The 15,094-nt window shown below is 34.5% G+C and overlaps 1 protein-coding gene across 6 annotated transcripts in view; it reads left to right on the forward strand.

Annotated features, from left to right (window-relative positions):
• LAMA2 (laminin subunit alpha 2) overlaps positions 1-15,094 on the forward strand; it is a 459,384-nt gene that overhangs the window by 101,714 nt on the left and 342,576 nt on the right. For all 6 annotated transcript variants that reach the window (XM_081140004.1, XM_081140000.1, XM_081140002.1 and 3 more), the window contains exon 2: positions 14,806-14,976. In XM_081140004.1, coding sequence (XP_080996130.1) covers positions 14,806-14,976 — 171 coding nt within the window. The remainder of the gene's footprint in view (positions 1-14,805; positions 14,977-15,094) is intronic.

Consider the following 15,094-nt stretch of genomic DNA (forward strand, 5'->3'; position numbering starts at 1 on the left):
CATGACACTAAAACAAGATGATGAAGAAATTACTCTGTGTGCGAGTGCGGAGAAAAAAATAGCTTATGATACCAGAGTGATCTGGGAGCTCATTATACAGCAAAAATGAAGAGCTCTAACTACCATGCAATTAAAGTACTAGAGAATATAAATAAAGAGTGTATCATGTGTGGTGGCTTATAAAAACTCAGAAGTGGATGGAATTTTAGTAGAGTGATACTTTTAAAAGAGGAAACTGATTAGGAATATTTAATTAAAAAGCAGTAAGATACCTTCTGTAACATCTTTCAAGCAAGAATGTTTGGTTTTGGATATCATACTTACTGTAAGATTGATATTCCAAAGGCTTATCATCCCTGGACATTTATGGAAATGTTCTCTTTCCCCAATAATTTATTTTCTATACTTCATCAACTTGATTGCCAAGCAGGATTGGGAACTGAGTAAGTTTCAGTGTGGACATTTACTAACCATTCTAAGTTATAAAGAATCATACTCTCTCTATTTGTGTCCCAAACTCATTGACTCTAGCAAAGATAAAACACTTTTTGAAGATATGGAAATTATTGTAATTAAAATACTTATAATGGTATTTATTCTGGGAAACTCTAAAGAAAATTAGAAAATTTAAAGGACTGAAATTATTAAAGAATGGAAAATTGGTGATGAGTTATTTTTTTAATGCCTACTAATGATGAGAGGAAAGAGAAATGCTTTCAAGTACATGAGTTGTAAGGGGGGGAGGAAAGGCCCCACAAAAATCAAGGAAACTTTTGGGAAATGGTTTTAGTGAGCAGTAGTAACTTACTTTTGCTCACATTTTGAAAGTAGGTTTTCAAAATTTTCTAGTTGTGAAAATGATAAGTTGGCCTTTAGGAACTGCTTGGCCACTTCTTCCTCAGATCCCTAGGGCAACCAGTTATAGAGCCTTCTTGCCTTCACCCACTAGCTCAGATCTGCTTGCTAAAGACCACCTGTGGCTCTGGGCTAGAATATAGAAGGTTTCCCTTTGCAAGCAGTTGACTCAGAATCAGATCCTCTCTCTAAGACTCTTATCTTTAATTTCTGTATGTCCAAACCTAGTTTCCAGGTCCTTGCCTAGGCTTTTAAGGTAAACATTAGCTGAATCTGATTTCTCTGGACTTGGATCCACCCTTGCCTTAGCTCACCCACTGGACTTGAACTCTGGCCAGACTCACTTTGAGTATCTTTAAAATTTTCTTCTCCTGTCTGCTGTCATCCCATACTTCTGGTCCTCAATTTACTATTTCCAATATTCTATTATAAAGTTCTCTTGCACTCTTTGAAGTTCTGTGAAGGCAGGGCCCTTAACTGCTTTGTTCATTCTTGTATAATTACTGCCTACCTAAGTGCCTTGACAGTTGGAGGAATTCAATGAATATGTGTTGCATATAGTCAAAGAACTGGGAATGAATTTGAAAAGCACACATTCCAGATTTAGAAAATTATCTGCAATTATTTTATCTATAAAATTTAGATAATAAATGTCTATCCCATCTTTCTTACAGTTTCGTTGTGAGAATTGAGATAAGTAGATAAGTGAAAATACTTTGTAATGTTCAGTGCAACACATCTATCATGATCGATGAATTGCATTACTCAAACATTTACAGTATGTACCATGTGACAAAGGCTCCTGGTTTTGGTTTTGGTTTTGTTTGCTTGTTTCAGATCAGCTTAATTAGAACAAATATACTTACTCCAGGAAGATTTTTTTTTAAAGAAATTGGAACTGGTGACTAAATTAATTCACAAAATCTCTGAGGTCATTTACTACTGTTATGACTATTTACTGAGTATGTATTTGATGTCAATGACTCTAGTCATCCTGAGAATAAAAAGATTAATAAATTATGACTTCTATCTTCAAGGAACTTACAGGTTGGTGGTCATAGAATGTTGGTAAGATGCTAAAACAAAATTGTGATGAAAACTCATTATATCTGAGAGTTTTATATGTGCTTGGTAAATGAAAATTATTATTAGCAACACTATGCTAAATGACTATAAAATGTGGATTTTTCACTTCAAGTATTTATAAGAGCAAACAGAGTATTTGTGAATTTTTCTGCATATTTATGTGTGTTCAAACAGCTGCCAGAGAACAAAGTGTTTTGCTATAAACACTGTCAAATCTCACTTCAAAAAAAATTTGTCTATAAAACAAGTATTTCCATAGATATACTGAAGCTGCATAGCATGTGCTTTTAAAGCATAAAACAGAATTAGATGCTTGAGTCAGCTGTGAAGTATTTTGTTTTATGTATCTCTCATTCTAAGTCTTCACCCTGTGGATCAGGCTAAGACCTGGTACAATTTGAAAGTGATAATGGAAAATAAATTCCAGAAGCAGCCCAGTGGTGAGCATAACTTTAACATTGTATTTATTAGAACCATACATTTATATCTTCCAATGCTGTTTTTTTTCTTGAGGGGTGTGCTGGAGGAGAAGAGAGTTGGGTATTAGGAAACACATCCATCAACCCACCTAACTTTTGACTTATCAACCAAACCAACCTAATCCCAGAGAGAATTTAAAGTGACTCACAACAAAACACAGAAGACAACTTTATATATTTTCCAAGACAGAAGATGAGAAACTTCTCAGAGTGTAGAGATTTGGGCTTAAGAAAACAACTAACATAATAAATTTTAAGAAAATATTGGTTTTAGCCATTGATGCTAACATTAGCTTTGTGTTGTCAAGCCACTAAAACAATCAAAGAAATTATCTGTGGGGTTATTTTTTGTATGCTCTTTTTTCATATTTTATTCTTTTTATATTCTCACAAAAGGAAGTTTTCCACTTCTTCAGAACAGTCACACAATTTATGGCCTGAATTCTAACATGAATTTCTCATTGGAGAATATTTTTGAGCACCTTTATGTGCTCAGCCCTGGCCAGACTCTGAGAATACAGTGAACGGTATCCAAAATAAATAGAACAAGCATGGTTCCTTCTGCCATGGAGCTTCTGTTCCAGCAAGGGAGATAGACCTTGGACAAATGATCATTATATAAAATTATGCATTGCAATCAGTGATACACAAGAAAAGTGAGGCATAATTAGGGATTGTGATGGGGAACTATTTAGAAAGGGTTAGGAAAGATTTCAGAGGAAATAAGATATAAAGAAGAAACACTTGTGAAAGATAGGAGGGTATCACAAGTGGAGGAAAGTTGCCCAGTCGGCATAGTTCAGGGGTTGAGCACCAACCTAGGATCCAGGATATCAGTGTTCAATTCCCAGTCAGGGCACATGCCTGGGTTGCGGGCTCGATCCCCAATAGGGGGCGTGCAGGAGGCAGCCGATCAATGACGACTCTCTCATCATTGGTGTTTCTATCTCCCTCTCCCTTCCTCTCTCTGAAATCAATAAAAAAGAAAAAAGAATGGAGGAAAGTTAAGGAGCAGGGATTTCTAGGCAACGTCCTGAGGAAAGAAAAGGCAGTCTTATTCTAGAAACTGTTGAAAGGCAGTATTTTTTAAATGCGATGAGAGGCTATTGTAAACCAGGGTAATAATTCTGAATTTTAACCTAGATACAATTATAATCCATTGAAAGATTTTAAGAGGAGTGACTTGGTCAGATTTGCATCATAGAAAATCCATTTTGTTAAAAATGGGCTGAAGAAAGGCAAAGGGTAATCCATCAGGAGCCCCTTGAGGCGCTCTTGCCGAGTCCAGATGTTAAATGCTTGTTACGTGGCCCCAAAGTGTTGGCCGTGGCGCTGGAGGGAAGCAGATGGATCTGAAATTAATTTTGGAGTTAGAATAGTATTAAGTGATGGAATGGTATTAGAAAAGACTCTTAGTTTTCTGTATGGGACGCTGGGTGGGTAAAGTAAAATGTGTTGAGTAGAGAGCCCAGCAGTAGTTTGTTTGGAGGTCTTGGGGACTGGCTGGAGCACTGAAAATCATTAGCTCTGTTTTGGGTAGATTAAGTTTGAGATGCTCAAGAGACATGTCAGTGGAGGTGTCAAACCCAGCCGTTGGAAAAGTAAGCTTGGCGCTTCGGAAAGATATCTGGCCTAGAGATATAATCTGGGAATTGTTGCCTGTGCAGATGGCATGTAAATGGCTCAGAAGTGCGTGCGATTATCTGGGGAGGAAAAGGAAATGAGAAAAGGACCCGCGATCATGCCCCAAGGAGCTCCAAATCTAACTGATAAAAGCAAATGAAAAAGAGCAAGTTAATGAACATAACTTTTCCTTTTGTCTAGGTTTTTTAAGCCAGGGGAAACACAATGTAAAACAGTGTTGTTGCTGTTTCATGTGTGCTTTGTCACTGGAGATAAGAAATTGTCTAGCAGTCCTCAAAGAGCAGAGCCCATGGGGAACAGCATTTCTGCCGCCATTGTATGCACCAAAGCTTACAGGAGCCCTTTGGATGTATTTTTTTGAAGGTTGTAAATATAAACGCATGCTCCTTGCATAGCAATTAGCATAGAGATTTATTACAGTTTTATTTTTATGTTTTGGATTGTTAGCAGACATGACGTTTTCGATGTGTGTATTTCTATTACAAACAACTCTGTTGTAGAGTAATTGCCTAATTAAGGCTATAATTTTATTTTTCAGTGACTTAAAAGTGCTCTGCATTTCCTCTCCTTTGCCTTTTTTACTTCTCATTTTGAGTTTTCAGGCAGATCTGCCAAAGAGACATCTAGTTTATAGGCTTAGTTTTGGAAGCCAGGCAGAAGAGAGCAGATACCGAACATATGTTCTGCTGATATTGATGAAGTGAGGTTGGAAAACGCTTGGAAGCTTCTATTTCTCCCCAACTGCCACCTTCTCAATGAATAGTCTGGGTAATCTTATGTTGGAACATTTTAAATAAGTGCCCCAGCTATAATAATTATTTTTTATCATATGGTGCTAAAAACCTTAAGGATGATTCAGCATTGTTTTATAAGTGGGGCATAAAAAATAAGTAGTTGGGCTATTCTAATTTTAAATGGGTTGTGGGTAAGAGTTCCATGCCAATTGTTAAGGACTGGATATTCTGTGCCCATCTGATAATAGGTATTCAGTGAATAATGGAAGTGGGAGTAGTGGGGAGCTGTATTTGGGGGAGATACATTTGAAATTAGATAAATAATCTATTCAGTCTAGCCATAGAGATGACATTTTGCAAATGTTTTTTGCTTTTGTTTTGCATTTCAAGAAGTCTTTATTACTTTTTTTATCTTTTTTGAGAGGTAGTATGGTCAACTTCAATTTACCAAGCAGAGGGTGGTTAAAGTTGGTTTAAAAAAATATATTTGGAGGAGTTTGAGGAAGTTTGAATACCAGTGCCTGACTTGAACTCACTGCTATTGAGATGCACTGTTACGCTCGTCTGGTATAGATATCTGGGTTAGAATGGCAGTTATTTTCTTATGAGTGTTTAAGTTTTAGGTCACTGCAGATTTATAATGTAATCCTGTGTTAATAAGATCAGTGCTATTGTTTGGCTGGACCAAGGGTCTATGATGGCATTTGAGTCCATGCTGGCCCTCCTAGTGCTTATTTTAGTCAGAATATCTGCTATGTAGAGTAAGTATTGATATTCCATATGCAAACCCTGATTAAGATCTGTAGAAGTATGGTAACATCTGGCTTGTTTCTGATGATAATAAAAATACTTCAGTTTTCATCCTAATCTGTTAGGAAAGAACAAAGTATTTTAAAATTAATTCCACAGAGGAACATGTGCTACTTTTTCCGATTACAAAAGAAGGAAGGAGACCAAACAACCCAGAAAGCCCCCAAAATATCCTTTTATTTTGGAAACTGAAGAGGGCAGAACTAAGCAACAGTAGAAGACAAATTTGAAAGGTCTATAAACATGAGTTAGGACCAGAATAATATGTGCTTTTGTTTTTGTTATTGCTGGTTTTTTTGGTTGTTTTTTATTGTTTTTTGTTTTTTGCTTCTGAACAACTGGATTCAACATTATTATTTTCCAGCTTACAATCATTGTTGTGTCTGGATAGCTATTAGCTCAAATTGGACTGATTTTCTCGTTCTATAAAACTCTTGGTCTGCATCATGGATCAAGAGCACTGAGTTCCTTCCTGCGGTGCACAGCTGGAAATGATTCTCTGCAGCAACATTTTGTTTTGTCCCATTTTTGTTTTATACCAATGCATTGTTCCTACACACCCACATAGCTCAGAATTTCAACAGACAAAAGTATCTCCTTTTCTTTCTTGACATTTCTTAGAACATTTTAAATTGGCAGGTTCTCTTTTGTCTTTCAGATACTGACGTACTTGCAAATAGCCCTGTTTGCTTGCATGAATTTTTTTTTTTTTAAATGCTCCACAGACAGAGAAGACTGAAATGGAAAGTTAGAAACATTCAGACAGTTTCCTCATTCTTTGGAGAGGCGATAGCTGCTTGGCATGAAGAAGCAGGAGAAATATTGTGACCAAAACTAGGGTATCAGAAGGAGAGAGAGACAAAGAAAGAGAGTGAGGGAGGAGTGCAGTGTATTGTTGTAAACATACATTATAATTTTTTAAAGTTATTAAAAAGCAAATATATTAAAGATAATTGTTTATTGAGTGATGACTCTCCCCTAGCAAGTCTTCAGTACCATCTGTTATCAATTCTATTAATGAGGGCCTTTGCAAGCTGGATGATAGATGTTAACAAGAAATATTATTTGTGAAATTAAAATAAGTATATTGTGTATACTGAGATATAGACATATGCTATTATCTCTGATTATGAATAAAAAAACATTATAATACATTAGGCACAGGCAATGAAGACAGATACTCCACAATATTCATTTAGTTTACTATTTAAACTGATAAAAACAAGAAAATAAATTTATAAATTCTTTTTGCCAGACTACATTAAAAAAATTTTCTTTAAAGATATGAGTTGGGCCATGGTCATTTTAAAATGATAATTTACAGTTAAAGGTAATTAAAATAAAGAGCACAATGAAACAAAAATACAACTGGAGGAATGTTATCACTAGAAAGGAAACAGAATTGTTAAAGTGACACTGTGGCCACTTCTGATCATGATCATTGTATGAGCATTCGGTCTTTGTGTAAGAAGTTATGACCGTTGTCACTACTATTGTTCCTTCATATTTTACCCTAAAGATCTATAAATGAAGCAACTGTATACATATTTATCTATTTTGTCAGGTATAATAAAGTTGCCCTCTCAATCTTCCTTTCTTCCCTTTGTAGCTGTGTGTGTATGTGTGTGTGCGTGTGTGTGTATGTGTCTATGAGGTTATGGTGGTATGTCTAATTATATGATCTTTATATCCATCTGTCTACTTGATCCCAAGCAACAGAAGTCAGCAATAGCAGAAATGTATTTGAAGTATATCACATAACTTGTAGAATCTTTGGAAAGATTTGAAAACCAGGCTCAGGCAATGACAGACATCAAGGCCATTCCTAGGTTTTACTGCCTGAATAATTGAGACAAGGTTCCTTTGCAGACATTGCTGTCATCTCTTTCTCTCCCACCTCCACTGGTACTATTATCTCTTTCACTATCATGATCTTATTTTCCTTATCTCCCCAATCTTGTACTTCAAGTGCTCAACATTCAGAGCCCCAGAACAAAGCCATGGGCACATGTTCAAAATGCAAAAGGGAGTGGAAAAGAAATATCTTACTTCTACTTCTTTGGTTAGGAGGTAGGGTGCTGAATACCCTCCGTATTACATACAAGGCCAATTACCCAGTAATAGAAATGGAGCCTGGGTGTCTGGACAGCCAAGAAGTGATAAAGTCTACTACATTTTTCAAATAGCTTAGTTGTTTAAAAAATTATTTCACTGAGCTAGAGTACTAAAACAGAGCTCTACATTTCCACTAAATCAAGGGTCTGATTAGTTTAATGGCTTTTACTTGCCATATTTCTCTCCAGAAAGATTATACAAATGCATGCATTTACTCTTATTCAAAAAATTTAAATTTGAGTCCTATTAAATGTTAGCTAGTGTTATCCTTATGCCCAGTACTGTTATAGACTAGAGATCCACTGTAAAAGATATTAAAGCTTCACTGTGATGAGGGTTATAATAAAATATCTACTAAGTACTATGTAGACACCAAGAGGAAACAACACATTCTGGGTGGCAGTTAGGGGACACTTTCACAGAATAGGAGGAATTTGAGCTGAGTCGTGAAAGATAAGTAGATGACCATGTTTAAAAAAAGAGGAGAAAAAAAATGAGAAGAATTCTATAGAACGGACAAGATGATGTTATGACAATTTTCAAGCACTGGTGTATTTGTAAAGAGTAAGATGTCACTACTCTGGATGTGTAGGAAGACATAAAAGAGGTTGGAAACAGATGAGTTTAGGGAGGTAGATGGGCACCTGATTATAAGTGCTTCAATTACCAAGGAGTTTGGCTGTTATGCTATAGGCAACAGGCAATGCACAGAGGTGTTTAAACAAGAAAGTGACATGATCAAAGTTAATTTTTAGGCACAGTTTCTCTGGCAGTGGGGAAGATGAACAGAAGTGGAGTCATGTACAGAAGACTGGTTAGGATGCTTTTGCAGTAGCTGTAAGGTAGGATAGAACATTCTTGTTCAAAAGTATAGATGATAGATAGATGGTTGATAGATAGATAGATGATAGATAGATGATGGTAGATAGATGATAGATAGATAGATAGATAGATAGATAGATAGTAAGTAGATAGATAGATATAGATAGATAGATGATAGATAGATGATAGAGAGATGATAGATAGATGATATATATAGATAGATAGATGATAGATGATGATATAGATAGATGATAGATAGATAGATGATAGATAGATGATAGATAGATGATAGATAGATAGATAGATAGATAGATAGATAGATGATAGATAGATGATAGATAGATAGATGATAGATAGATAGATGATAGATAGATAGATAGATAGATGATAGATAGATAGATAGATAGATAGATAGATAGATAGATAGATAGATAGATAGATAGATAGATAGATGATAGATAGATAGAGGATAGATAGATAATGTTAAGCTAGAGACAAAATGTTTAGAACCAGAAATCTTAGAATGGTGAGAAAATACATACTTTTTATCATTTTATGGTTTTTGTGAAATAACATTTTATTAACAGTGGTTTATATTCACCTATTTAGAATGAGTGGCAGAAATTTTGGGGATAAAGCTGGCTGTGAATCGGTAACCAATATTTTTGTAGTTGGTCTCTATGAAGCTAGTCAATAATGGAGATGAGCATGTGAAGGGTGGATGATTCGGACTTTAAAAAGAAGTTGTGATTCACAACAAGAGGAACTGATTCATAAGTAGCATGTGGAAGCCAGAAGGAGATTACTTTCCCTCTACCAGTGATTCTAGGATCCATTGTTGAAAGCTACAAAAGTGTCATTGTCAGAGGAAATTAAGGCTTCAATTTCATTAAAAACATTGAGGGAGTGCTTTTTAAAATGAAGAAATTTAGAAATAAATTATAGGACTTGCAAAGCTGTGATGGAAGTTGGCCTGTGAGTGTGCAATATGGAAGGGAAAAGGGGAACTAGACAGCATAAAACTCAGGAATGATGTAGGAGGTAAAAAAGATTTTCATTTAGAGCAGGGAGGGGAGGGAGGCAGGGTGGATCTTTAATATTAAAATTAATTCTTATTCACTTGGAATTACAATAATTGTGTTTGAAAACTAGCTGTGCCATTTAGGTTCTGGGAATTATTTTCTTTATTTGTAAAATTGTAGCTAGGCTTCTTGGAACTGAATTCTTTGTGCTATCACTCAACAACCTTCAAGTTCATCACCTAAGGAAACGTTGCCTAAAGCCCAGGGAACCAGTCTGAATTGTTCCACGCAGCAGATCACTTACTCTTATGTTAGATGCATTTCTCTCTGACTCACTTGTAGTTCTTCAAAAGATAACACTTATGTATTAAATATGACTCTAAGTCAAAGTTCTTGATTTTTTAAAAATAAAAGCTGGAAGAGCTGGGAAGCTATATAAGGAAAATAGAACCTCCTGCTGATTTCTGGCCTGCAACTTTCTTGAAGAGACTTTTCAGCTGTTTTGCTTACCCAGTGCTTTATTTTGCTTCTGATTGTGAATGGGATTGAAAAGATAGTTTTCTTTTGTAGAATCCAAGAAATTTTTTCACATTTGACTTAAGAAATCTGAATTTAATATTTTATTGTTACTGATATTGACAATTTATAAAAGGCCAAGAATGAGATAAATCATATATATGCACATATGTGCACATGTGTGTATATACACATATATGTATATATGATTATACACACAGATTTATACTTATACATATGTGTATAATATTTCTGTAGATTCCTTGCCAAAATTTGTTTTAAAACTTTTCCTGCTTACAGAAAGTTGAATCATGTAATTAAACACCCATATACTCAGTATCTAGATTTAAAAATTAACATCTTATTGTATTTGCTTTATCATACATCTATCCATCTGTACATAACTATCCATAAATCTATCTTAAATTTTAGCCCATTGCGAACTTCATGCTTAAGCACTTCATCATGAGTATCATTAACTAGAGCTCAGTAATGGGTTACTTTTTTTTTTTAAGATGAAATTTGCCTGTAGTGAAATGCTCAAGTTCTCACTGGGTATAACATTTACTCATTGAGTGTAACATTCAAGTTTTACAGATGTATATACCTGTATTATACAAACTCCTATTGAAATATTGCATCATCCTAGAAATTTCCTTTATGCCTCTTCCTAAACAATCTTTACCCTTAAAGTCAACCACCATTTTTTTCCTATTATTTTCCCAATGGATTAGGTTTGCCTGTTCTAAAGGTTATATAAGTGAATATTAGAGTATGCACTTTTTTTTTGTAAAACATTTTTATTCATTTAGCATCATACTTTTGGGAGTCATTTGTTGCACGTATCAGTACTTTGATTCATTTCAGTATGGAATAGCATTCCATTGTATAATACACCATAGTTTCTGATTCAGTTCTTCCATTGATGGAAACCTGGGCTGTTTCCAGATTTGACAATTATGAGAAATTCCTCTGAAAATTCTTGTGTAGTTCTCTTCATGGACATGTACTGTCATTTCTGTTGGGTAGTTACCTTAGAATGGTATTTTGGGTTTCTGAGGAAGGTCTAGGCTTAAATTTATTTGAAAATGCCTGTTTAAAAGTGATTATATTAATTTACAAAGCTAATAACAAGTAGAGTTCCAGTTGATCCACAAACTTTTAAACATTTGATGTTGTCAATCTTTTCAATATTGTGCCACTTAATCTAAAGCATAAGAACCTTGTAAATATATAGATAAGTTTACCATGATCTCTCCATCCTCCACTTCTTTATTATAATTGTCATATGTGTCAAATCAACATACATTGCAGCTCCTTCAAAGCAATGCTATATTTTATATTTTTTCTTTAAACATTGGTATCTATTTAGAGAAAACTTAGAAAAGTCTATTGATTTATATTCATGGTTACTTACACTTCTGTTATCTCCAATTTCCAATAATCACATGCAATGATTATTTTTCTTATCCTAGATGATGCGTTTTTTTTAGTTCTAGAATTTATATTAGGTAATTTTTTTTTTGTAGTTTGTATTCCTCTGTTGAGAATTCCTGTTTGGCTTTTTATTATAAGTACATTTCGAGTTATGTTCTTTGGAAGAATAGTCATCCTTCTTTCATTTTTGTGTTACATCAGTTAATTAACTTATCTGAACTCAGACTCCAAACTGTCACCTTTCCTCTGGAATGCAACAACTGTGATCTCTGTTTTAGCACCAGCTGGGCTACTTGGGGTCTGCCTGGGGCATACGTAGGTCTGGCATCAGTGAGGGATTTGGGAATAGTTTATACACATATTTTGAGGCTCCTTTTCTGTGGCTTGGTTTCTCTCAGTGTTGTTTCCTCACTTTACAGCAGCTGTGGTTGCTCTTAGTTCTGCCCTCTGGTTCTTCAAGACAAGTTTTTAAAAAAAGAGTCACACTGTGTGGGTTTCTAGTTGAGTTTAGCCACCTCGCATGGTGCAGTCTAGAGCACTTCCAGTATCTTCCCTCTTCTAAGCATGCACATCCCTCCTGGCTTACCTGCTTTGGGCTGGTCTCCAATGTCTTCAGGTATTTGGGGTTTTTAACAAATATATTTTGTTTATATTTTATAGCTGTTATCTGTGAGAGGCTTGGACCAATAGAAGCTACTCCACAATTACTAAAAATAGAACCTCTGTATGCAGGCTTGAAAAATGCTTCTGTCATTTGAATCCAGAATGTGGGGTTTTGAAAATGCAGATTAGCAAGATCACAAAAACTTGTATGAGTGTACTACGGTATTTGAGCAAGCATATATAGAATAAAAGCATTTAAATAAAAACAATAAAAATTTGGTGAATTTTCTAAATATCTGCATGTTGTAGCAAAATTTTTATTTTTCACATCAGATTTAGCCATCTTTAGATCGTCTATTTACTAAATGTATATAGTACAGAAGAAAATAAATTATCTACATAGTGTACATATTTTAATCTTTAATAAAAATATATAATACAAGAAAAATAAATATTATTTATGTTTTGTTCAGACTTTGTTCTTTAAGCCACAAATCCAACCATTTATTTAGTCTAGCCACCATTCAGAAAAAAAGTCAATTATAATTGTATAGATAATGATGACTGACTTTTACGTCATTATCATTACATGACCTCAAGTTGATTTAAGATGCTATAAATCAATATTCTATAAAGGTTCACCAGCTATTTGTAGTTCATTCACACTTGTCATGTTTATATAATCTTAACCAAGCAACTCATATTGAATACAGCAATAAACATTGCTCTGCATCTTTGAAAGGAAATAAGTAGGTTCAGCCTAATAGATCTAACATATAATGAGAAAGGGCTGCAATCTATAATCCAACCTGCTGAAGAGTCAGTAAAAGCTCAGATACTGACTAACTCTTCAAATTGGTCATTAGCTCCTAATTGGGGACCTTCCCTGGCCAACAAACACTTTACTAATTTTTTAAAAAAAAACAGTGAAATAGCTGATAAAATTTCAATAGGCAACTGTTTTCTGACCACCAAGCAAGGCAATTAAATTGAGAACAGGTTAATTTTGAGTACATGATCAATAAGTATAACAGAAACAAATCAATGAGAAGACCAAAAAAATGTAAATATCAGTAATGGTTTTAGTTTAAGAGTAAAAAACTCAATAAAGCATGAAAGGGATGGGGACTAAGTATGTTTTGATTAAATATGTAAGCTGATAAGCTTTGCTGAGGACTGGGTTTTGGCTCCTTGTCATGACTGATAAGAATAAATCTGAGTTAGAGAGCTGAGCTCAAATTTTAATTATCAATCTCACTAATTCACAACTTTGTGCATATTGTTTATCTTCTCTGAGCTGCACTTTCATCATTTGTAAAATGGGACTAATAAAACCTACTCAGTGGCATTACTGGGAGATTACACCATATTACTTAATAAATATAAAATATCTTTGAATCAATGTTACTTCCATACCTGCAATTCTTTTATAACCATGTCGTTTTGCTCACATTTTATTTATATAATTATGTGGGGAAATTAGTAAGTCATAGATAGTAACGGGCCTGAATTGGCTTCTCATATGGCATGAAAGGCCTCCCAGCCCTGCATTGAAATGGGGCTCTGAGATTTCTAAGGAAGACAAATACTTTTATTTTACCTAACAAATACTTTCTGGTATATAATCATGGACTACCATGACTACTTGTTTCTGGTAAGATATTGCTGTACAATATGCCTGTGTAGCACAGAGGACAGAAAAGAATGATTTTCCAAACTGTTTAATCATATTCTATCTTCTCCAGTCTGGATATAAAGAAGTTACAGCAACCATTTACATTACCTGATAATTGGAGCATAAAAATGACCATGAAAAGATAGATGCATAATTGTACAAAATCTTTACACATGGTTATAGTTTACTACTAGATCAGTGATTTTCAACCACTTTCATCTCATGGCACACATAAACTAATTACAAAATTCTGCAGCACACCAAAAAATATATATTTTGCCAATCTAACAAAAATAGGCATACTTTTGATTGATTAAAAAGTAATAATAATAGTAATTACCTACCCTTTTGGTTCCAAAGTGGCATTTTAAAAAATTAAGTGCCTATACTTGTATATAAGGATTTCTGGTACCAGGAATTAACCAATCTTACGTAACCTTATTAGTCAATGTGACCAATAAGATGCAACTCTATTATATGACCTATATATTTAGGGTTCAAGACAGGGTCTTCACGTCGGACGGCTATTATCATGTTGACTGTTGCCATTGTGTTCTTATTTGACAATCTAAGGGAAAAGAGGCCAGTGTCCCTTACTAAGTAGTCAGGTATTGCATGTTTTAAAAATTCTTGTGGCACACCAGTTGAAAATCACTGTACTAGATAATAGCTGAAACGAGAGATTGATTATTCAATAAGATTTTTTCCAATAACATAAACAAAAGACTTTTAAAGAGTGTGTGTTAGAGATACTACTTTCTAATTAAGTATTAGAGGTTAATAAATTAGAAGATTGCTTTAAATTCCATATGAAAGATGCAAAAAGTGTTCATTTGATAACATGTGCTATATATGTGTTGTACTTGTTAGAAATTTATCACTGATTATTTCATTTTGATTAATTTAGTGCTCTGAAAAATATCCTGTCTTAGTTGTATTTTAAAATGCAGCAAAATCATACCACATTGTTTCTGGTAGACGCAGCTTCATTTGTCCATCTTTTTCAGGTTTATTCCCTGCTGTCTTGAATCTTGCTACTAATGCTCGCATCACCACAAATGCAACATGTGGAGAAAAAGGACCTGAAATGTACTGCAAATTGGTAGAGCATGTGCCTGGGCAGCCTGTGAGGAACCCCCAATGTCGAATCTGTAATCAAAACAGCAGCAACCCAAATCGTATGTATTTTACTATGTTTCATATGGCAATGGGAAGGATCTATAATAGAGATTTTGAGAAAAAGTTGCATTTAAATGTCAAAGGTCTTGTGATCCCTCAAATTTCTAGAACTTGTCT

This window comes from Miniopterus schreibersii (assembly GCF_964146895.1).
Source record: "Miniopterus schreibersii genome assembly, chromosome: 6".
In the NCBI taxonomy this organism is placed as follows: Eukaryota; Metazoa; Chordata; class Mammalia; order Chiroptera; family Miniopteridae; genus Miniopterus; species Miniopterus schreibersii.